The sequence below is a fragment of the Nanorana parkeri genome, unplaced genomic scaffold (genome assembly GCF_000935625.1).
Source record: "Nanorana parkeri isolate BGI_ZX_2015 unplaced genomic scaffold, ASM93562v1 scaffold16, whole genome shotgun sequence".
NCBI classification, from domain to species: Eukaryota; Metazoa; Chordata; class Amphibia; order Anura; family Dicroglossidae; genus Nanorana; species Nanorana parkeri.
In genome coordinates, this window is record NW_017306284.1 from 207,037 (window position 1) to 230,057 (window position 23,021).

The following is a 23,021-nucleotide window of genomic DNA, read 5'->3' on the forward strand; positions in this document are numbered from 1 at the left end:
ACTGTACCACATCTAGACAGGCAACTTTCCACCCTCTCTAAAGACATCACCATTCCATACTCTGCATGTGTCAGGTATGTACAGGGTACAAAGATAGATACCGGCACTCCAAGGCAGATCAAGTACGTCTATTTATTCGATACATGTTGCAGTCAAATACTAGGTGCAACCTGTCACACCCCGAAACGTTGCACCTAGTGTTTCACTATGCAACATGTACGTGAATAAATAGATGTACTTGATCTGCCTCGGAGTGCCGGTGTCTATCTTTGTACTTCCTATGTCTTGACAGGAGCCACCCGTCGACATCCATTGCACTCTCCCATGTTATGGAACAGCGGTTCTGAGTGCGATGGGTATATGGGACTGTATCCTGAGGTTTGTAGAGGGTTACCCAGTCTCATCAAACAAAATCAAGAATACATGCATTCACCTTTCTGGGCCTATAAAGTTTCATAAAGACAGTGACTATCTCCTAAGAAAGAGTTTCTGCACCAATCTCTAGTTAGTGTATGGGCTGCTCTGTATTTGTAGGTCAACAAGTATTTAGCAATTAGGATGTTTTTGACATTAGGATGAATTGTGCATATCCATGCACAACCAAATCTGTCATACATTAGGCTACCTGCACCTAGGGTGGTCTCATTAACTCAGGCCTGCCCATCAAATTGTCACTTCGAGGCTTCCAAACTGACTGGCAGAGCAAAATAGACATGGTAGGGGTGCAATACCAGGTGCGGCGGGGTACATTAACAGCAGTTAACCTGCTAGTTACTGACAAATCTGTAAGAGGTTGTTGAGTTAAAACAAATGTCTAAATACTGAAAAAAGGCATCTACTGCTTTTAAAGTATTATTCAACTCTCAAACATGTTTTCAATAATGAATTCAGATCAAACAAATATATATTACCCAGCAAAATATTTCTTTACATTTTTCCCAAACACTTTTATGTTTTCAAGCAACTCCAGCTGTCTCAACTTGGCTTCCCTGAACTTCCTGTCCAGTACAAAATCACGAGAGAGCAGTCTCCTGCAGCTGTTCATCTACTAGCTTGGGAAAAGGAAGAATGAAGAGTGAAGGACAGGGAGCAGGAGAGTGCCTTGCCGTGTTTGTGTGTTTGTGGAGACACCCACACACCGCTTACTAACACATAGAAGGGTGGCTCCATAGGACCCTGCCAGGGAAAGGAACCACCCTAAAACAGGGCATTAGGGGACAGACTGATTCTGCTGGAAAATAAAACTTTTAAACAACAATAAGCAGCAACCATTGTAAGTGACTTAATTAGCATTTAAAATATCTTAAAAACATTTCTACTTTAATTTCACTTTAGGAGAAATGGGGACCTCCACATGCACAGAGTGCTGTTTATTTGCTTCATCAAGGGCATTTGATGACAAGCCCCAACACGGTCCTATTCTCTGGTATCCTGGCATTACAGGAACCTGTCCAATCAAACCTCTTTATTTAAATATGCTGATAAATCCATTAACATCTTGTGGTTGCATTGTGTACATTTTTATGCATTTTACATACTGGTTCCCTTGCTCTTGGCAACTTTTCTAATTTTAAATAAAACTTTTAGATTTTATAAAACTTATGTTAAGTGTTCATTTTGGTCTGGGGGGGTGCAAATAAATAGGATATACCCATATACTCGGACCGGTCTAGCAGCCAGATGGGACCGAGCTTCAAGTGAGTATATCGGCTTTACTTGAGCACTCTAGACCAAAATGAGCACTTTGTAATACCTGGAGTTCCTCTTTAACAGATGCAACACAGCCTCAGCCAAATTCGGTATTGCCCCTACCTGTGTGCCCCACACTGAATTCCACTGAAAGTCCACTGTGTACATCTGTAGGTTAAGAAATGCAGAATGTGGGAAATTTTAGGTCGTACATAGTATTAGGTAGGTTAGAGAGTGAAAACTTTACGCTAAATTCACACATAGACGACTCCTGACCGTGTAGCAATCCGCGCGGTTTTGTGCACGATTGTAGCGCAGTCGGGAGTCGCCAAGGTGTCAACCGTCGCGCTGTGGTGCCATTATTTTCTAATGGCACCCCAGTTGTGCCGCGCACCATGGGTCACAAAAAAAAAAAAAAAGGTACTTATACCTTTTTTTAGCGAATTCCACGCGGATGTCACCCCAATGGGGCCACGTGGCAATCGCTGTGTGCACTACCACACGATTTGCCTGTCCCGGGTGTCGTGCAGCGAAGTGCAGCTGTGAACCTAGCCTTAGAGGAGCTGGGTTTAATGTGTGATCTATTACAACAATGCTAAAAGAGATGAGAGAGGCCACAAAATGTGCACTTATCCATAAGATTTCTGGAGTAGCCGATACGTCAAAACAAAGACATGATGATGGTAGAAGAATATGTACTTATATATAAGTATGAAGTAGGATCACACTAATCCAGCACGTTATTATTCAGAGTTGCCCCACTCAAGCGGCGGCCATAATGAGTGGGGCACGTGAGATTAATAACGTGCTGGATTAGTGTGATCCTAGTTCATTTTATTACTTCATTGCTGTGCTGTATGTGTATAGGCCAATGTAGTTGGATCTGTATGTGCGGTATAATCGAAATTAATCGATTTACAAAAACTTTGATTAATCGAACACGAAAATGTTAATCATTACCAGCCCTATATTAATATATATCCCATTTTGTTTTATAATTAATTGCCATATAAAACAGATAACCACTGGCCTTGCAATATTACAGGTGCAGAAGCTGACAATTCCCTCAACCCAAATGTTTAAGCAAGATGTGAACTGAGCTTGGATCCCTCCGAACTGAGAACAGATGGTGGGTTTGGTTTGATTGGACTGCATGTGAGTAGATCTTTAAAAATCTGGAACAATGCTAGAGACTTTCCCCTTACCAGAACCTTGTAGGTAATCCTGGAAAAAAAAATTTGCATGCATGACCATGAACCACATATGTCAAATACAGTAAATTAGGGCTCGCAGAAGAAAGCACAGTTGTAGGAAACAAAAGAAAAAAACCGAACCCAACACTAAAGCTGCTTAATAGCTCTAGGAGGAGACATGCTGAACAACTAACAGACGTAGAGATATTTAGTCATAGTAACAATGATTTACTCCACCGCATGAGATGACGGCCAGAAGATTTAATTCAGACAGTGGTTAGGAAATTAACAGATGAACTATTAAAAAGGAAAAAAACACTCACAATAAAGAAACAAAAACACAAAGAGACCACATTAAAATGTAATGCTATATATGGATAAAAGAGAAGCTGTTTAATAGCACAAGTCATGTTAGGACACATATTTTTTCAAGTATACCTCCCAGATATTCCCCATTTTACTGGGCTTGTCACACTTGGTCCTGAAACAGCAGGACTTGCTATAAGTACTGTAGGCGTTGTTTCTCAGAAATGGTCAAACTGTGGCATGGTGTGGATAGATGAAGGGTCATTTTTGCCCAACATGACTCCTTATAGAAAGTTTAATGACTTCAAAGAAAACCAGTGTGAAAATGCTCTGCAGACTGTTTTACCATCTAGTTTACAATCTTAAAAAATGAAATGCAGAATGCACTAAAACATTTAAAACCACAATCTCTCTGCAGGTTTCTGCTGACTGGCTTAATGCAAAACAAGCCTAGATGACCCGCTGGCCTCCATCTGTTGAGGAACCACAAATCACAGTGATCCTGTCTAATACTGAACATAAAAGTGTGTGTAGCACTGCTGGCTTTCATGCTAGCTGTACTTGTTCTACGACTGACAAAAGGTCTGTAGTTATGCAAACAGCATGTGCTGCTTGGCATCTATACAGCAGATTTATCCAATATTTCTTCAAGATCGTCTACCATAAGTTGTACACAGACACAATCAAAAATAAGGGCGTCCACAGAAAGCTTCATAGTTGCAAGCGATGCAAAAAATGAAATCATCACTATGATCTGGACAGGGATTGGGCTGTGTATGGGGTTATGAGCTAGAAAATATAAATTCTTCCTAGCACTGGAACAGTTATCAAAAATAACTTTTCAAAAATGTTGGAAAAGCTGATTAAGAATGGGAAATAATTGTTCCCTTTTTCTGTGGGAAGAAGGACAAACTTCACAGACTGTTTCTATCGGTCAAGTTGGGGAGTTTCTACTGACCAACTCAGAAGATCAGGGTGACTCGCAGTCGCATTGTGATGCAAAGACAAGCAGATGTCAACAATAGCTAAGATGGATGTACTAATACAACAAGGGTACACATACATATTTGCAGATGTTTCAACATCAGTCATCTACCTACAAACATTAGAGAATGTTCACCTGATCCAGCCATATATTGTCAGGTCATAGAACACCAGCATGCCTGCAGGCCTTCTACGATTCCGATGGAATACATATTGCAGGTCAGTGACCAAAAGTACTGTAGCCTCTGGAACAGCATTAAAGTGGACCTTTACCCCCTTTGACTAAAAATCACAACATTCAGCTTTGCATGCTATGAAATCATCTTAAATTCATTAGCTAAAACAAACATTTTTAATTTTACTTAAAATTCCTTCTTTCCCACTTCCTGGTCCACTTTGGCACAAATGAGGTAATCGTGCCCAAACGCTGCATGAGATCTCAGGGAAAAGCATTTACCTCTCCTAAGATCACATGGTCACATGTGCCAGAGTTCCAGGAAGTAAAGAGAGATCTAGTAACCTGCCCTTAGTTAAAAAATGCCCACTGTCAGAAGACTGGAGAAGAAAAGAGAAATAAGGTATGCAAAGAATACAAAGCCGGCAATAACCTAGAAGTATGTATGTTTGTAGATTGTCATTACTAAACATTCCTAAAAGGTGTCTTTGTTGTCATTTTGAAGATATGGGTAACGTTCCTCTTTAAAGCAAGAAGCAGCAATGGCAGACTCTATATTTCTCACAACCGCGTTTTCCTTTAAGCGGTACTTTCACTTAAGAAATGATTGTATGATGTGTCCCAGGTGTTCCATGATTGGATTGATCAGTAAAGGTGAAACATATGTATATGATGACCACATGATGTAAACATTAGCTCTATTCAGTTGAAACGTAGTCATAAAAAAGGAAAAACATGCAATTTCCTGCAAAGTAAATAATTCTATTTAAGCACTGCAGGGCACACTGGAGAACTACAAGCTTTTAAACTCAGATGCAGACTATTTTTGTTGACAATGCTTGTGTAAAGTTCAAACAGCCAGCTATAAAACGGCAAACTCTAAGAGCCGCCTACAAAAAGTAAAAGAAACATGGCGCAGTAAAGTATGCCATCATTAATGAATAAAGCTTCCATGTTCATATGAATCTACAAAAAACAGCAGTTCAACAACCAAAGCCAAAAGTCCCTACTGACATGGATTTAATTCTCTCTGTAGATATAAATTATGACTTTAAGTGGATGCCAGCAAGTTCTAATAACCGTATGAGCAGAGCCTGTCAGCTGACTGCACAGTGCCGTCAGTCCTGGCCAAACCAGACAATGGAATATTCCGCTAAGCAGCAGGCTTCCGGGCTATTTATTACTGGGAGGTTTGGATCTGTTGATGTTTTCTAGCAGCTGTTGCATATTCTCCACATTTCCTTAAAATGACATAATTACTGTGACATACATTTGGTACAAGTAGAGTCGTAATGTTTAATTTAAGACAGTTTTCAGGAATCAAAACAAAATGTTCCTTTGAGTTTCTCTTTGTTTCAGGCTTCGCCACGTTCCAGGTCACTTCATTTGTCCCTTTATTCTGTTTATAAGAACGCTATAGCAGACAATCTAACACCTTTCTGTGGCGCAGAGGCTTTACACCTGCAAAGCTCAACTTTTACTCCTCTCCACATAATAAAAAGATGTTTTTTTATTAAAGAGTGCTACCAACCTAACAACGGGAACTTGTTTACATTAGGGACAGGGATGACCTCCAAAGTCCACTGCTCCCTCATTATCTAAACAGTAGGTTGAGCAGCTGACCAAGTAAAGAGAACTTCAGGAGAAATTTTCAAATGAAGTCCCCTCTAAGAAGGATATTTGCAAGATGGAAGAAAACGCTGAACAAGAGAGACATCCTTTTTCTTACTGCTCCAATCATCCATGCATGGATCCCCTGCTGATCGGAATGGGCGGCACACGTGTGAAAGGGGCCTAAGGGTGCAGGTTTGTGACCCCCATGACACCACTGGAGGAAGCCTAGCACAGCATTTTTCCATGACAGCCAGTCATTTCAGCCCTGCAGGTTAGTCTCTGCTTATAAATTTCAAGAAGATTATTAGAATACCTCTATGTTAAACTTTGACCATAGGTTCAGTTTAATTTCCTTCATTGCAGGAAAGAAAATTGAACAAACCTTAAAAAGCCACAGAGACTTGCGGCTATGCTTAAAGTAGCATGAAAGTCTTTTGTATTGGAATATATCTACTACTAGTAAGCAGTAGATATATGCCCCAAAATAAAAAAAAATTAAAAAGTTGGCAAATACAGAAAAATTTACCTGTGTCAGCGCTGCTCGCTCCCAGCTGCAGAAGTCTCGGTTCCCAAACACTGTGAAGGAGGAAGTGTGGGCGGGCACCTGCGCAGTACAGATCGCCGGATGGGAGAGGAGTGCGATACTGAAGCTCAATGGACGCAGAGGGGCAGCTGGGAGCGTGCATGCCGGACAGACTCCATGGGACATGAGGAGTCTGCGCTGGATCAAAGACTAGCACCAGCGCTGGAGGGACTGTGGATCTCTTTTATAACTTAAAGTAGTATTAAGGTCTGGGCGTTTTTTACCTTAATGCATTCTCTGCATTAGGGTAAAAACAGCCCAGGACCTTTTTTTTTATCCCAGTCCCGAAGCGATCCTCCGTATCCTTTGCGGTCGCACGAACAGTTCCAGACTCTCACAGAGGGAGCGTGCAGCCATAATACGGTCAGTCTAAAACGCTGTTTAGGCAGGTTTTTTTTTTTTTTTTTTTTTAACTTTTTGCCTATATCTACTGCTGACAAGCAGTAGACGATTCTATGCCTACAGCCCCATAACTGTGAGGTCTAAGGCACTGCAGCCTCTGACTGCTAGTCTCAGGAGATTTGGTGATACCACTACAGTGTTGTTTAACATTTCCCTTGCTGGAGGCTCTGATATGAGTATATAAAGCCCAGCCTCCAGCAAAATGGCAACCTACATGCAGTGCAGTATAAGGCATGGTACATTAAGAAAAGATCAACTGCAAGGAGGTCACAGGCAATACTGGTGACTAGTCCTCTGCCTGCCTTTTTGACCCCTGCATTGCTAATGCTGGCCAGTAAATCCTATTAAAGGACCAGCAGGGACATAGGAGGGGTGGAGTCAATCTCAGCTTTTACAGGAAAACTCGAGCTTTGCAAACAACTTCAGCTGTCTACATGGATCTTCTGATCATTTTGACAAAGATTAAACTCTGCTTATGGGTGTTTTCATCAAACGCTAGTTCAAACTGCACATGTTAGTGACAGGATTACTACCTTCTACTACTACTACAGCAACATGGATGGTCACCCCCTACAATACTTCCTACAACATTCTTATAGGCTGCACACTAGAGCTGCAACAACTAATCGACTAAATTGATATTAATCGATGATGAGAATAGTTGGCAACTATTCTCATCATCGATTCGTTGGTTGGGGGAGAGGGAAATTTTTTAATACAACCAATCAATTAGTTGAAAAAATAATTGGGTAACGAATCGATTATGAAAATAATAATTAGCTGCAGCCCTACTCCACACACATGCATTGCCTCATATCTAAATGTGACAACATCCAGAACAGTTATGAGTCAAGCTGTAATGAACACAAACAAGTATTCATAGGTGCATGTTCAACCCTGAAACTGAGAAACAGTTGTTCACTTTTTCCACAGTTTCAAATATTTTCTTCAGGGCTCCCACACCACCGTCAAACTCTGGCCATGCACCTTGACTGGTCACTCTTGGAGAGCCATCTACCAGTGTATGGTCATTTTAAATATGAAGCTACTACTACAGAAGCTAGAGCCAATTAATTTTAAACCTTCTTGCCCAAAGGCAGCCATCCTTCCACAGGGAATACAACAAACTCACAAGACGTGCTGCAGGCATGTAACATAAGTAATCAGACTGGGAAATAAACACATGCCACATGGGTGCTAGGTCTGCTAATAAATATTTATATTAGCAGTGGTCTGAACAAAGCTACAAAAAAACTTTGCAGAGTGGAAAAAGTGATGGTAAGCAATTAAAGTTGAATAAACTAAAACTGCAAGAAGAAGAGTTTTAGCTGTAACGGGCCAATGTTTGGCGATTCTTTATTAATCACATACGGCAAGAAGATCTCCACATGCTTTGTAACCAGTAGCCCCTATGTTCCACATTCCATGGGAAGACTGCAGCCCTGTGTGGCAACCTTAGCTTAAGGTCACAACTCCTGTGTTTCCCAGTTAGCCATGTTTCTAATTTATTTCCTCTGCTCATTAAAACACTGAAATGTTCTGTCTCGCTTAACAGATGGTTCTTTCAAGTTTTGTTACTATTCCAAAATCTTTAGAGGACCTCGAATTTGTGTACTTAAAACAGGAAGCATACTGAAAAAAAAAAGAAATCCTAAGGATGTGCACATCTATGTCTAATGCCAAACAATCTGGAAACCATGGCCACTTGGAAATAGTTCCATCAAAGTGACAGAAATCATTACACTGGTGTTGCAGCAATAAACAGATTTTCATTCCACATGGTACTCGGCTTGTGCTGAGCAGGCTGATATTATGTAGAGTGTAATTTTTTTTTTCTCTGCTGCAGATAAAAACTAATTGATTCAATCATTCCAGGGATGGAAATCCCTCAGGTGCAGCAGAATCTTTGGTAGTGTCAGATTGTGACGTTGATAGCTTTAAATTATGGAACTAAAAAAGCATTTTTATGTACAATGTAAAGAAAAAATACATATAAAATAAAACCAGATCCCTACAAACCTGCAATAACAACTCAGCAGAAAAGCAACAAGAGATTGCCCACATTAAAGGAGAACTATGTGGTTAGGGCTTTTCCCCATAGTTCTCCAAAGGGTAACGGGAGGACACAAACTAGCGTCCTCCCGTCACCCAAAGCTCAGTATACAGCGAGCTACAGCTCACGGTTTACCGAGACGCCGCAGCTTAAACGGATCCCGACAATTATGTCTGGATCCGCCCAGCTGCGTGATAGCTGGCTCTGTCTATCTAGAGGCAGAGCCAGCTGTGCCCCTCTCCCGTACGTTCCGCCAGTCAGCGCTGGAGGGTCGGAGCGGGGAGGGGGGAATCCAGCCACTCCCCTGTCACGGCTCTCCGCCGTGACAGGATCGAGAAGTGAGCGAACGCCGGTATGTGTTCACATACTTCCCGATCTACTGAGCCGACCTGTAACAGTTTCATTGTCACAGGTCGGCTAGAACTATGAGGTGAGTGAAAAGCACTCACCTCATAGTTCTCCTTTAAACAAAACGCAGACACCCCCTTTAAAGGAGAGACTGTCACTTTGCCTATTAAGGGCAATGACAGTTCCTGCACATTGTTCCCTTCCGCAGGCATGTATACTTATCCAGCCTCACTTCCCTGATATCTCCCCACAATGCAGGAACCCTCATTAAAGGTGAAGGGCTTCCAGATATGAGGGAGCCACATGACCTTACCTATACCACAGTGCTCAACCTTGAGTAGCCAATCACATGGCCTGAACACTATCACGTGGAAAGTGCATTGATGCAGAAGCGCATCTACAGAAAACAGCACCAATGGCAAGAGATTAAATTGCACCCCTTTCCAAAATCTGACAAAGATTAGATTAATATAATCAACGCAAATCTTTAATCAAAAAGTCACCAGTGTCATCATAGTCACCTTGCATCAGAGTCTAATGTAAGAGGGGACTCTGATGTACAGGTGGACAATGGGGACTTGTTAATTTAGGATTTGAGTTTGATTCTATGGTAAAGTTATCTAAAATATGGGTGTCAGTAGCTGAGGGGGGTCTATGCCCAAAGTACGCCCTTACATGAGTCCCCAAAGCCCTAAAGACCCTGATGTAAGGGGGGACCTTCAGGATTTTATTTGATATATTTATAAACATAACTTTATCATAACAGAGACAAATAACAAAATGAAAACGCCCCGAACATTCCCACAGCCTAACATCCTCTGGTGGCCTCGCCTCTGTAGTAAGAAAATCACAGCATGGCACATAGTACTGTATGAGCTCTGGCAACAGTCAACACTAAAGTTTAGGCAGGAATGCAGCAGCGGGGAGGGAGCTGGTTGAGTAAGTATACATGCCTGGGGGGTGGCTATGTGCAGACATTGGTCACTTTGAATGAACAAGGTAAGGTGACAGTGTCTTTTTAAAAGCAGAAGGCCATGAAAATATTTGCTAACAGTAAAATGATTGTAAAGATGGCAATCAGTATAGGAATTCCTTCTTGCCTGCCTCTATTCATATGTTCTCCATATTTACATGTGGAGGTCTAAGAAACACTTCCAATGTCAAAACACAGTTGGACTAGATCAGGCTTTTGCCGAGTAGTGTTGGAAGGAACATCTTAACTCCTACATTTAAGGTTTGACTACTTCATGAATCATTGACCTGGAACGGAATAGATTAGGCCCCGACTCGGCTGGCAGCATGCATGTTCCACTCACTACCTTAGAATAGATTAAACCCAGAAGCAGTCAGGCAACCAGCATTTTCAGGAGGTGCCAATGGCAGCCTACATATTCCTGTCATTATTCAGGCTGAGCTAGGGGGGCCAGGAATGTGAAATATGGACAACAAAAATGGTAAAAAATGAGCCATATTAATATTTACTGTGAAGAAAATATTACAACAACTCAGACATATTTAGTGAAAACGCTACTTTTTGTTTAAAAGTAGTTTTGAGATAGGATGGTAGATTTTTATCATCAGGAAACGTCAATCTAAGTTTGTAATTCTCTCAGTTATGTACAATTCGCATAAATGTTTCACAGACAGTATGGGAGCAGTCTGAAATATTCATACATTTAAAAAAAAAAAAAAAAAAAATGACAATTTAATATGTACACTGTCTCTCATAAACAAAATGGTCTGCACTTACAGATGCTAGGAATCTACCCTCAGACCACGATTTTATGACAGTATCACCAAGTCTTCACTGCTTTACATGTGGAAGAGCAGGAGGACGGCTTGGGTGATAATATGCATGACTGAGCACTTATAAAAGGATGCTGTTTTGTTAAAAGTACATTCCACTTAAACAAACTCTACAAGTTACAAAAATGGAGCGAGTAAGTGCTAATTCTAAAGACCTAACTACAGCCAAAAGATTTTCTATTTTTAGTTTTGGATAGAGTTGGGAACAGATAATATTTACCCTCTGAAAAGGTTTCCCAAAAAGCTATCCAATATTAAATTGTCAATAGGCTGCCATCGGTGACCTCCTGAAAATACCAGTTGCCTGACTCCTAGTGGCTTTAATGTATTCTGGGTTCGTAACTGGAACCCAGCAGCAACCAGGTCCTAATCTGTATAGTTGTTCCAGGTCTTTGACTGATAAAGTATTCATAAAAATAGAAGTCAATGTATTCCTACTTAATCCAGAAGAAAAGAAAACATTTTAGCTAGAGTTGGGCTTTAAGCGGAGTAACCCACACAGACCAATCAGAATACACATAGGTCAGTAGAAGAGGGCTAATAACTGGCTGCTATGGGCTAATACACCTATGGATAAGAATTGATTAGGGGTGCACCCTATATTAGGAAATACGATGAAAGAAATGAAAATCATAAATAAAAAGGCAAACCGATACATACACAGTTGGAATAATTAATTATTTTTCACAGTTTTACTAGAAAACTGAAACGTATTCGGTATTATTTCCTGAACAATCCATGGTAGAAAACCCCCCATTAGAGCTACTAGCAAACCACTAAAATGCTTAGGACCACAACAATTCAAGGCCTTTCTATCAAACATGGTCTAAAATGAACGCATCTCCCTGAAAAGATATCCTAAGAACATGGTTAAAATAAGCTAGACTCAATGCAAATACTTACAAAGTCAAAGTCGCCATCTGGAGGAACCTTCCAGTTGTCGGGAAACACATTCTTGGATATATGGAACTGGTCATGGACATTCTGGTTGTGGTTCTCATGAGGCTTATTTTTGGAGTCTTGTTTATCGAAGTAATCCATAAATGAAGGCCGCGGCACTTGAGGAGAAGTTGCATTTCCTTAATTAAAAGAAGATTAAATATATATCAGTGTTACAATGCAAACATCCCCAATAAATACATAAAATGTGAAGAATATTGATCTTACTACAATGTTACTAATGATCCAAATATACAGTTAAAGAGCAATCTTTAGCAAGCAGCAAACTTCGCTGCCACAGGCAGTGGTATCAGTTGAGAGTATTGAATCATTAAAAAATCAATTAGATACCTTCTTCAGAGACCGTAAGGTACAGGGGTACAGGTACTCTTAAAAACAAGGACACACAGGGACTCGTGTACACACATACACAATCACACACATACACACAAAGGTTGAACTTGATGGACCTGTGTCAAATACTATGTAATCTCCTGCAAAATAAGCACACCCTGAGGGTCAAGGAAATTACTTTTTTTTTAACATTACGAAATGTCACAAAATTACATTACATACAACACTCTGCACTGCAATGTGTTACAACGCGCTGCATTGACATGTGGTGAAGTGCACAGCAAGGACATGCTGCATTTTTACACAACACATACCACTACACATGTATGGTGTGAACAGGGCACACACTATACTATAGATTTCTTTGTGCCCTTGTGGGGAGTCTGCATTGATACATGCTGATTAACACAGCTCAATGTACCTAGTGTGAACAACCAATAAGAGGGCAGAGGGAGAATACTTCCACAGGCTTGTGCTATGTAACTTCTCTCCCTCTACTGCCTGCATTACTGATCCTTTTCACACATTCAAAGCATATTTTACCTTTATTGGATGCCATGTAAAACTGCTTAGTACTGTCATTTATTAGTACTTAGTACTGACCTTTTCTGTGTGTGTGAGGCAACTAAGAGGGTGTTCCAGGATCACCACATTACAGACAAAAGACAGTCTGGTTACTAAGCAGTAAGGTCATGATGCCTGTATTTATCTGAATGTATTGTTTTCAATGTTGACTAAAGTGTACCTGTAACAGTTAATTAAAGAAACAGTCTGCCTAATTTAATAAGACACTACTCAGAGGGGATGATCTGCACAATGAATAACCAATTGATTTCTGGTTGCACTGTGCCTTACTCTATAAGCCTGTCAACATTTACATATCCTATTAGAAGTAAGCATGAGAAAAGCATAACACACCATTCAAGTTAATAAATAATAATCCCATATCCAGGAAAGCTTAACTAGCCATATAAAACAAATGTAAGGGCACTAGACTCCATGCAAAACAACAAAATCATGGTTCATATAGTTTAAATGTATACAAACAACAGTAAACATATAACATAAGCTGGAAGGAAGAACTAGGGGTGCTAGCTGTTTATTATGAGAAGGGAGGTCCCGTATTTCCATGTAAATGCATGCTGTCACACTACTCCATGTTCCAGAACCTGCAATTCCCAAATCATGTAAAACATTACGTTTCTTTCTCTCAGAACACAGTGAGCTCATAAAGCACCAAGCTCCAATAATGTACTTTTTTCCCCAGAAAAAGGAGAGTTGAATCCCATGCCTTGATTTATGCTAAAGATCCATTCCTTTCAGATTCAGTGATCCAAAGGATTATGTTAGACAACAATAGCCCTTTATCAGACATATGTTATGGTTCTCCCTAACATGTGCATGCCTCACGAACGGAAATCATGCTTGCTTCATCTAGACAGTGTTGATTCACCAATGGACCGTGCCCTGTATAAAAGGTGTAGGGAAAACTGCAGAAATAGGATATCTGTCCAGTGAGCATAGAGCGAACAGAAGTAGGACGTTGTAAAGTTGTACCTGGAGACAGTAAAGGTAGGGGTGCTATGGATTAGATCATGTTATGTATGTAGAACAGCTTAGAAAGGCAGAGAAGTCATCTTGAATCTGAAGAATTCAGATCAAGATGATGAAGAAAGTCAACTTATCCCAATAGTATTATTTTCCTAGTGAAACATATGGATATATATATAGATAGATGTATATCTATATATATATACATCTATCTACAGATGTGTATGTATCTATAGATACATATAAATGTTTACATACAAAGTATTTTAAAAAAGCCAAAACAAGCAGCCAAGGACAGAAGGGAAGGAAAATGTTAAACTGGGTCTAATTAGTGTTAACTGGAGGTAATTTAAAGATCCTGATGGTGGCCATGCACTAGGAGATTTTCGGTCCGACACTAAGCCCTGGTTCACACCTAGGCGTATTGCATATGCGCGGTTGTCGCGCGGTTTTTTAACCGCGGTTCGCGGTAAAAAAAATTGCGCGCCAAACGCGCGTTTCCGAGGGCTACTTGGCTGTATCCCAATGGAAACGCGCAACAAAAACGGCCCAAAGTAGTACATGTACCTTTTCAGGCGTGGGCCGTTTTGTAGCGCGTTAGGGACGGGCTGAAATACGCCAAGGTGTGAACCAGACCCATTGAATACAATGGGATTTAGATGTTTGAGCGCTTTGTAGAGCGTTCGTCGAGCGTAGAACGCGCTACAAAACGTTCAGGTGTAAACGAGGGCTTACCCTCGTTTAGTTGCAGCTTGACTTCTCCATCAAGCAAAGTCAAATATCGATTTCGGAAATCGTTCATTATGAACATTAACCAACCAATTTTTGACGAGCAACAATTTACTTTTGTGCAAGTGCTGCGTCCTTTCAGAGATATTTGACGAACGAAAACTCCACAGATTCATCAATTTTTCTTCTGGGCAAGAAAATGTTTTCACCACAATATCCAAAAAGGAAAAATGGTGATGTATCATTAATTGTTCGATTTCCGTTCGAAAGACCATTCGTGTTCGATTTCCAAATAAAATTTGCAGTGTATGGCCACCTTTACTGAAACAGAAAATAAAAACGTTCTTCCATATTGTAGAGCTTTGCTGCGTCTCCTGTGAAGATGAGATCGCAGAACAAGCCTGTGATATGCACTAACAGGTGCAACATTTCACAGAGTAAGCCCCTATTCACACCTAAGCGTTTTGCTGTGTTTCCTGAACTGCGACAACGCACAGCATGAAGAATCCTATTATTTTCAATGGTGCCGATTCACACCTGAGCATTGCGACTTCTGTCGCTTGTAGCTCGAAAAAGTACTCAAGCTTTTTTGGGGGGCAGAAACGAACACATAAAAAAGAAAACAAAAGCGACTAAACTGCCTTAAATACACTCCGCTCCAGTGTGAATGAGACACAGTATAATATAAGAAGCCACTGCAGCATTTAATTAACAAACTGCCATTCTAAATACCTCCCGCAATAAAGAGAACTAAAGCCAAACCTTTTTTTTTTTGCCTTTAGTCCTCTTTTGGGTCACAGGAGTACACTGATGTACTCCTGTGACCCAAAGGCTTTTTGGTGACAGTGCAGAGCGGTGCTGCAGCTGGGAAAGATCCCAACAATATTGTCGGTATCTACCCGCTGCCCGATTGACAGCTGTCTCAACCTCTCTAGAGCCAGAGTCAGCTGTGCCCGCCCCCTTTCCCTATCTGTCCCTCCAAAGAGCGCTGGAGGAACAGAGAGAGGAGGGGGGAATCCCTGCGGGGAACAATGACTGCAGGGAGGAGACCATGAGCTGATCGATCAGCTCTCAATCTATAGAGCTAGCATGTGACACCTGCAGTATCACACGCCGGCTCTAAGTATTAGAAAGAGTACATTTTACTCTCCCAATACTACTCCTTTAATAATTGGGACTTTGGCTGTCAAACAGTTGCAGAGGGAACACAGTAGTTTGCACAGCAGGGGAAGTAGATATATGAATATAAAGGACTTAAAGCCTAAATGAAGACATTCAGAAGGTTTATGTGCTGCAGAAGCTTAACAAGTGTATCTTATGGGTAATCTGGTACAGTTAATAAAACGTCATTGACAGAAATGCAGCTTTGTAAACATACTAGATATAACAGTATTTACTTCAGATTTAGTGTTTAACTATGAATAATGCAGCTTTTGTCTTGTTATCCACAACAGCCCATGTTGGCTGGCTTTGTGTGAATTGCCTGCAGGCTCCTAGATCATACTAGTAAACTTTGGAAGTTCACATTTATTTGTCCACTCCCAAGTATATTTTATAACAAAGTATAAATGCTAGAAATGGTCTTAAATTATATATTGTTCTGATTATAACAGACTGCACAACACTGAGGAAACACACAGCAGGATTTATAAAAGCTAAAGCAAAGAACTATGAAGATTTAATTTACAACTTTCCACCCGTTTCCATTTTTCCAAAGGATGCTACAAAACAAATGACAGAGTAACAGCCCAGTACACATCAATTGTACCAGTTTATATAAATGAACTTTAAGATAATAACTGTCCAGATAAAATGATTGCCCTATATCACCAATAAAGCATTTCACAATATGGGAATATTACTCCAACTCGCTCATGCTTGGCTAAAAGTAACAGCTGCCCCTGGAAAACCTTTTCAGCAGAATGTCAACGCCTCTCATCTTCTGGATTCCCCAGAGAAAGTACATGGCATGCTAAGGCAAAGAAGAGCATTTGCAAAAAAAGAAAAAGAAAAGAATTATCTAGTGGAGAAAGCTTTCTGATACACAACTAGGAAAATACAGAGAATAGTAACGGTTCATAATTGGAGTTATAAATAACTTGTCCTCAGAATGCATAACACATGCCTGTTTTCCATCATACACGATCTTGACTACATAAAGATATAACTGTTATTTTACCAAGAGTGCGAAAACAAGCTGCTTTTAGAATCTAAATTCATATTATGGAGTTGTTATATGTTCAGCCTACCCTAAAGTGATAGTTGGAGTCAAAGGTTGAGCCCAGTATCCATTCTTGTTTTTATCATCTTTCTCTGTGCTCAGTTGCATCATAGCCCATCTTGGGGTTCATAGTTTTCACACCTCTCCTGCTTTCTCTTCAAACATGATGAGGGACTATACGGCGACGACAAAGACGCATGAGCACTCCTTATTTCTGGAAAAAAATATGTTTTGTTACAGGTTCAGTCTACCCCAAAGTGGTAGTTGGAGTCACCGGTTGAGCCTAGTGTCCATTCTTGTTTCCATCATCTCTCCATGCTCAGTTGTGTTGCAGCCTATCTCCGGGTTCCTACTGTTCAGACCTTTCTTGCTTTCTCTTTAAACATGATGGAGGACTATAAAGGTGACCACAAAGACCAGGGGTATGGAAATTTAAAAATTCAAAAAAAAAAACTATTTGTCCAGGGACTAAAGCGGGAGCCTGATCTACTTGTCCCTCATGGAAATCTACTTGTCCTGATGCATAAAAAATTAACCAAAACCGTATTTAGCAGTGCCAAGAAGAGCTTCTCATTGGTCAGTGCCGTCAGGTTACTGCGCTGACCAACGAGTGCTTGAATTTTGCGAGCCAAATTCAGAAAACATGGCACAGGTACAGATAGCACACCCATACTGGCGGATGGGAAGGACCGTTCCCTGAAAGGTAAGTATAGCAGGGGGAGAGGGGACCAGATTTGTGCAGGTAATTCCATTTTCCCAAATTACTTGGGAAATTGAATTTACCCTTTGGGATGGGTGCAGACTTGGGTGACCTTTTTTCGAGACAGACACCGTGTTGCGTTCTCAACTGCGATTATGTGCGAATGCACAGGCGTTATTGCGGCGGGAAACTGCGCAATCTGTCTGGCGCTACTGGGGTGCCATTAGACAATAATGGCACTGCCAGCACTATCGGCGCTGGTGTGCGGTTCTGTGACCGCCCGGCCATCCACATGGCTTTGTGCATGATTGCCATGCGGTAACGGATCGCCCACTCCGCACGCACACACACACACACTGCCCCATGCACGCATTTATTTGCATGCAGATGATAGGGGTTCGTTTCAATTTTTTAGATTTTATTTTACTTGTTTTATTTTTGCTTTGTAATATTTTTTATTTTTATCATTTATTTTTATTATTTTTTACTTTATCGCCTTTGTATTTTTCCCATTTTTATGTAGTTACATTTTTAAATGTTATATATTTTATTTTTTACTTTTTTTTTTATTCACTTGACTTAGCAAAACCCTGTGCACTGTGCTCGTTCTCCTGTGACAGGAAGGCTGCATTCCTGTGTCACTATTCACACAAAGCAAAGCCGAGAACCGTTCTATGCCTTGCTCCGTGCTCTCTAACCTAATTTGTCATGGTCATGGATCTCCCACAAGAGGGGGGAACCCCGAAGACCACGGAAAAAAGGAAGCCCAGGTGCAGAGAGAGAGACAGCCGGGAGCGGTACACGGCCGGCCGCCGGAGATAGATAGAGAAGAGGGGGAGTGAGAATCAGGCTAGTTACAAGTGGTTTTGGACGGCTGTACAGCAAATCACTTGTACGAAACGGCTCCCACACTACATTTAGCTGTGCTGCTTGCCCGCAGCTGGGCTAAATGTAGAAAGAAACTACTGGCCCGGCGCCCGAAACTGCCTGTCCCGGGCGTCGGGCGATAGGAATTCCACACCCCTGAAGACACATGAGCACTCTTTATTTCTGGAAAAAATATGTGTTTAACCTAGTTATGGAAAGGGTTCTTTGCTCTAAAAATTGAAAAAGGGGAATCCTCTTCAACAGAAACTATTTCTAGAACATTCAACAGATGGCTTATTAAACAGTTGGCTGCACTTTTAGAACTAAAAAAACAAATAGCTATCGGCCATTAACATGCCACTCTACAAAACAAGGGAAAGTCAGTTGCTTGAACAATTGCCCCAACTGAAAGATTTCCCCCTCTATTTCTTTTCAGTGACAACAACCAATTTTGGATGTTCACTTTTGGTCTTGGTGACAATGGTCCTGTCAGTAGGGACTTGTAAGTGTTTCTGAACTGCAGCAGAGAAACATTAGGCCTAATGTCCTGCCACAAAGGGCTGTGCTATATGGCAAACCTATGTTCATTTCAGAACTAGATAGACATAAATACAAATCCTTTGGCAGGTAAAACATCCCCCATACAAAAATTTCCTGTGAGTATTGAGCCGTTTGCCTGGAGATCAGCTTTAAGCACGGAAACTGTTCTACAGGAGCCTTCAAGAATTAAGTGCTATAGTGGGCTGGCACCTACAAAAACTAAAGTATGACTCTTAGTTGGACTGACCCTTTAAATGTTTACTCAACCTTTGCTTTGACATTCAGCAATAAATGTGATATAAATAGGAAGGTCTCTGCCAATTACAAGAATCTTATTGTGAGTCTGAAGAACATACAGTAGGAAGGAGCCTATGAAAACCTAAGGAGCCCTGTCAGTACCCCCACTGTTCCACAAAAGTTGATTATTCAATCAATTAGTCGAAGGAACAGTCAGGAAATTGGCAGCAGAACAATAATTGTAGCTAATCAGCTGTTTAACACAGAGGAATTGGGGATTTTTATTCTTCGTTCAGCCAGCAGGATAAACAAGAAAAAAAAAAAATTACAGTCTCCAAAGATATCGACCACTACCATTCCTATATCGGATTCCTCTCGCTGAGAAAGACTCCAGGGTGCAGGTATTCAGCTCGTTCATGCTCCAGCCTCAAAGCAAAAAGAAAGTACTGCACTCCATGGAAACCACCAAACGCTGCGTTTATTAGTGTCTTTTCATCCCAATCATACTAACTCTCCCAATCATGCGCGCCTTTTCGGGCCTAATCACAGAGACGGCAGCAGCTCTAGGGAGGGGTTCTTATGTGTAATGAAAATTAGTGTGACTGCGATGGAAATAAACGTAGTGTTTGGTGGCATCCATGAAGTGTGCTACTTTCTTTTTGCATTGAGGAAAACTACAAGTGTGCGGCCAGCTTTACTTATAACAGGCATCTTATAGACCCCTTTATATGGTGGCTAGGACAAAGCTGCAGTATTAGTGGAGAAATGGTGATATTATGGCCACTTCTAAAGGTGATTTCTCTGAACAGGAGTAAGTTACTGAAACATTTTTGATTTTTTTTTTTATTGTGCAGTAAAGGCAAAAATAAAAAGCATCTTGGAGCCCAGTTCTAAAAACAATTTCATCTCCTAGCTAATATTTGAATTTTGGGTGGCCATTGAAGGCTTGAATAAGTCTTCTGAAAATTCCAAGGATGAGAATTCCCTTTAGTGGCTTGCGTCTCCTCACCTATCCCAAGGCCATAAATAAGGCGTCACATTTTTGCAGCTGGACTACTAAATTAATTTGTTTATTGTCCATTATAGAAAATTAATCAGGGGAGAGATAACCTTTTTATGACCTTGTAACAGCTGTGGTAGCTGGCCAGAAATAGGACAACTGGTGAGAAAATCTTACCACTGCAGTCCCCGAGCAATGTTATAAGCCATCATGCAATTCAGCTTTCCAGCAGCCATGCAAAACTGAAATCACAATGTTGGCTGCAGCCGGGGGATTACATACTGACCATCAAGCCAAAAGCATTGCTCTTAATCTACCGCTAGGGACTCAGTACGCAGATTTTGCACTGTGGCCAAACTGTCAACACAAGTGTACGCCCTGGTGATAGCTGAAGAAAATAACGCTGATTATTGGGATTGATTTATTCCACACTTGAGCTGAAGTGCTAATCTCATTTTCCTAAACCTCCCATGTGAGAAAATCGTTTAGCGCTGTTTTCCACGATTCAGGACTCCTGAACGATCCCTTGTTGGAACGAGCCCACACTTCTCCTGTCCAAAATCTTTTTAGCACATTGGTTCGAGGTGGGATCAGTGTATTGTATTAAAATAACACAGATGCGGAGCAGTTTATTATAACTGGATCAAACAATGAATTTAAAGCTTTAAGAGCAGAGACCCCGAGTGTATCTGAAAACAATTAATATTAATACAATCGCATTAATTATTTACTTCCACACGAGAGCTAGAGGGGGAAAAGCAGCTAAAGGATAATGAATTAAATATCAGCCTTTTAAATGAAATGCTATACAAAATCAAGGCAGGCAAGGCAGTGCAGCACAATATAAAATAACAGCAAGAAGGTAGAGTTAGATGAAAATGGCGCAAATTCGATACTCGGGGCTCATCTGTCACAAATGACCATTAAGAATGATGAGTAAGGAGATATTGGAGGCCAATACATATTGCTGCAGGCAAGTGCCGTTTATATACAGCGCAGAACAGTCAATTAGCGTTCAGCCGTCACTGTCAGTGCAGAAGCATGTCATGGTTTTGCCTAGAGGATGTGCTGACGGGAAAGGCTCAAACAGCAGGATTCGCTGTATGTGGGCGGCAAGAGGGAAGAAGTGCTGAGTTTTCATCAGTGTAAATGCTGAAGTGCTGCTGCAGAACTGGTGTGCAGTGTTTATTTATAACAGATGGTGAGTCAACATGAACTTATCTTTAACATCTCTGTTAAGGGCTAACTACATGGGCGACTTCTTTAATCTCACGCTACTAAGCGATTCAACCACTTGTATGAAATTAACTTGTTTACAAACAATAGTGAAATCAATATGCTTCAGGTGAGTTGCCTGCCAACAAAGGGTTAAACTGCTCACACATTGGAATGACATGCGTCATGTTTAGCCCCAAGACTGTTTAAGCCAGGGATGTCCAAACTCCGGCCCTCCAGCTGTGGTGAAACTACAAATCCCATGAAGCATCTCTCTCCGGGAGTCATGTCTGTGGCTGTGAGAATCTTGCAAAGCCTCATGGGATTCGTAGTTCCACCACAGCTGGGGGGCCGCAGTTTGGTTTAAGCCTTCTGCTAGCATGACTGTTCTTGAAGAGACGATGCTTGGTTAAAGCTGAACTCCAATCAGCAATAGCGCCCCAAGAACTGAAGAAACTGGATCAGCATTAGTTCCAAGCAACTAGCATTTTTAGAAACAAAGGTCAGCAATGCAGCTTCCATATTTTTTCAATACTCCCAATAAACATCAGTACTCCGCTTGGAATTGCTCTCCATCATACTGCAATTGTCTGGCAATGTCAGATGCTGCAGATCCTTTAACATGTTGCTTCCTGAATATGCATTACTCCCTAGAGTAATGCATATTCGAAATGTAACGCATAACGCATATCCGAAAAGACATTTTTAAAACCAAAACAAAACCAAAAATAAAAAAGTCAAGCCGAAACTTTTTTTTCTAACCTTTTTTAAAAAAAAATTTGTTTTTATTTTTGTATTCATTTTTTTTTTACTTTACTGTTGGGGCTTTGCTGAAATATCTGGGGTCTAAAACAGACCCCTGATATTTCCCTTTTAAAATAGAAAAAGAGATTGAGAACACAGAGTCCTCAATCTCTATTTCTGCAGCCTCTATACTGAGTGTTCCTTTTCATTCATAACTCGTGGAGATAGTATGTTTACCATGTCCACAATCATGAATGAACAGGAAGTGATGTAGATCTCTCCCATTCATTCATAATTGGGGACACAGTAAACACATTATGTCCTCCATTATTTACAAAAACTGAGCGGCTAAGAGAGCGGTGGGGGAAAGAGAGCTTGATCTCCTCTGTCAGCCGACTCCCCCCCCTGCACCACCGGCCCGGCCTCCTGTGGCAGCTTAGGGTAGAGCTTACATTAGGGTAGGTAGCTTAGATTAGGGTAGGTTTGGGGGACTCAAGTTTAGCACAGCTGCTTGGTTTTACAATGTTTCCTGGAATGAATCTTTAAAATGAACCTGCGCCTTGTCCATCCAGGCCCCTCCTTTCCTCCCCAGCAGTATATTTTTTTATTTGCTGTTCCATTCAGCTGCCGGGGGCAGGAATAACCATCCTCTGTAAATAGCTTAAACAGGGCTATGGATTCTCCTCATATGACAGCATTGATGCTTGGTGAACGCCCCCACAATGCTGTCAAATTGAAATAACTGTTATTTTCTTTATTGGCATCTAATGG

General features: G+C 41.0%; 1 protein-coding gene across 2 annotated transcripts in view; it reads right to left on the minus strand.

Annotated features, from left to right (window-relative positions):
• STK3 (serine/threonine kinase 3) overlaps nucleotides 1-23,021 on the minus strand; it is a 184,071-nt gene that overhangs the window by 43,855 nt on the left and 117,195 nt on the right. For both annotated transcript variants that reach the window (XM_018559100.1, XM_018559091.1), the window contains one exon: nucleotides 12,057-12,232. In XM_018559100.1, the coding sequence (XP_018414602.1) occupies nucleotides 12,057-12,232 (176 nt within the window). The remainder of the gene's footprint in view (nucleotides 1-12,056; nucleotides 12,233-23,021) is intronic.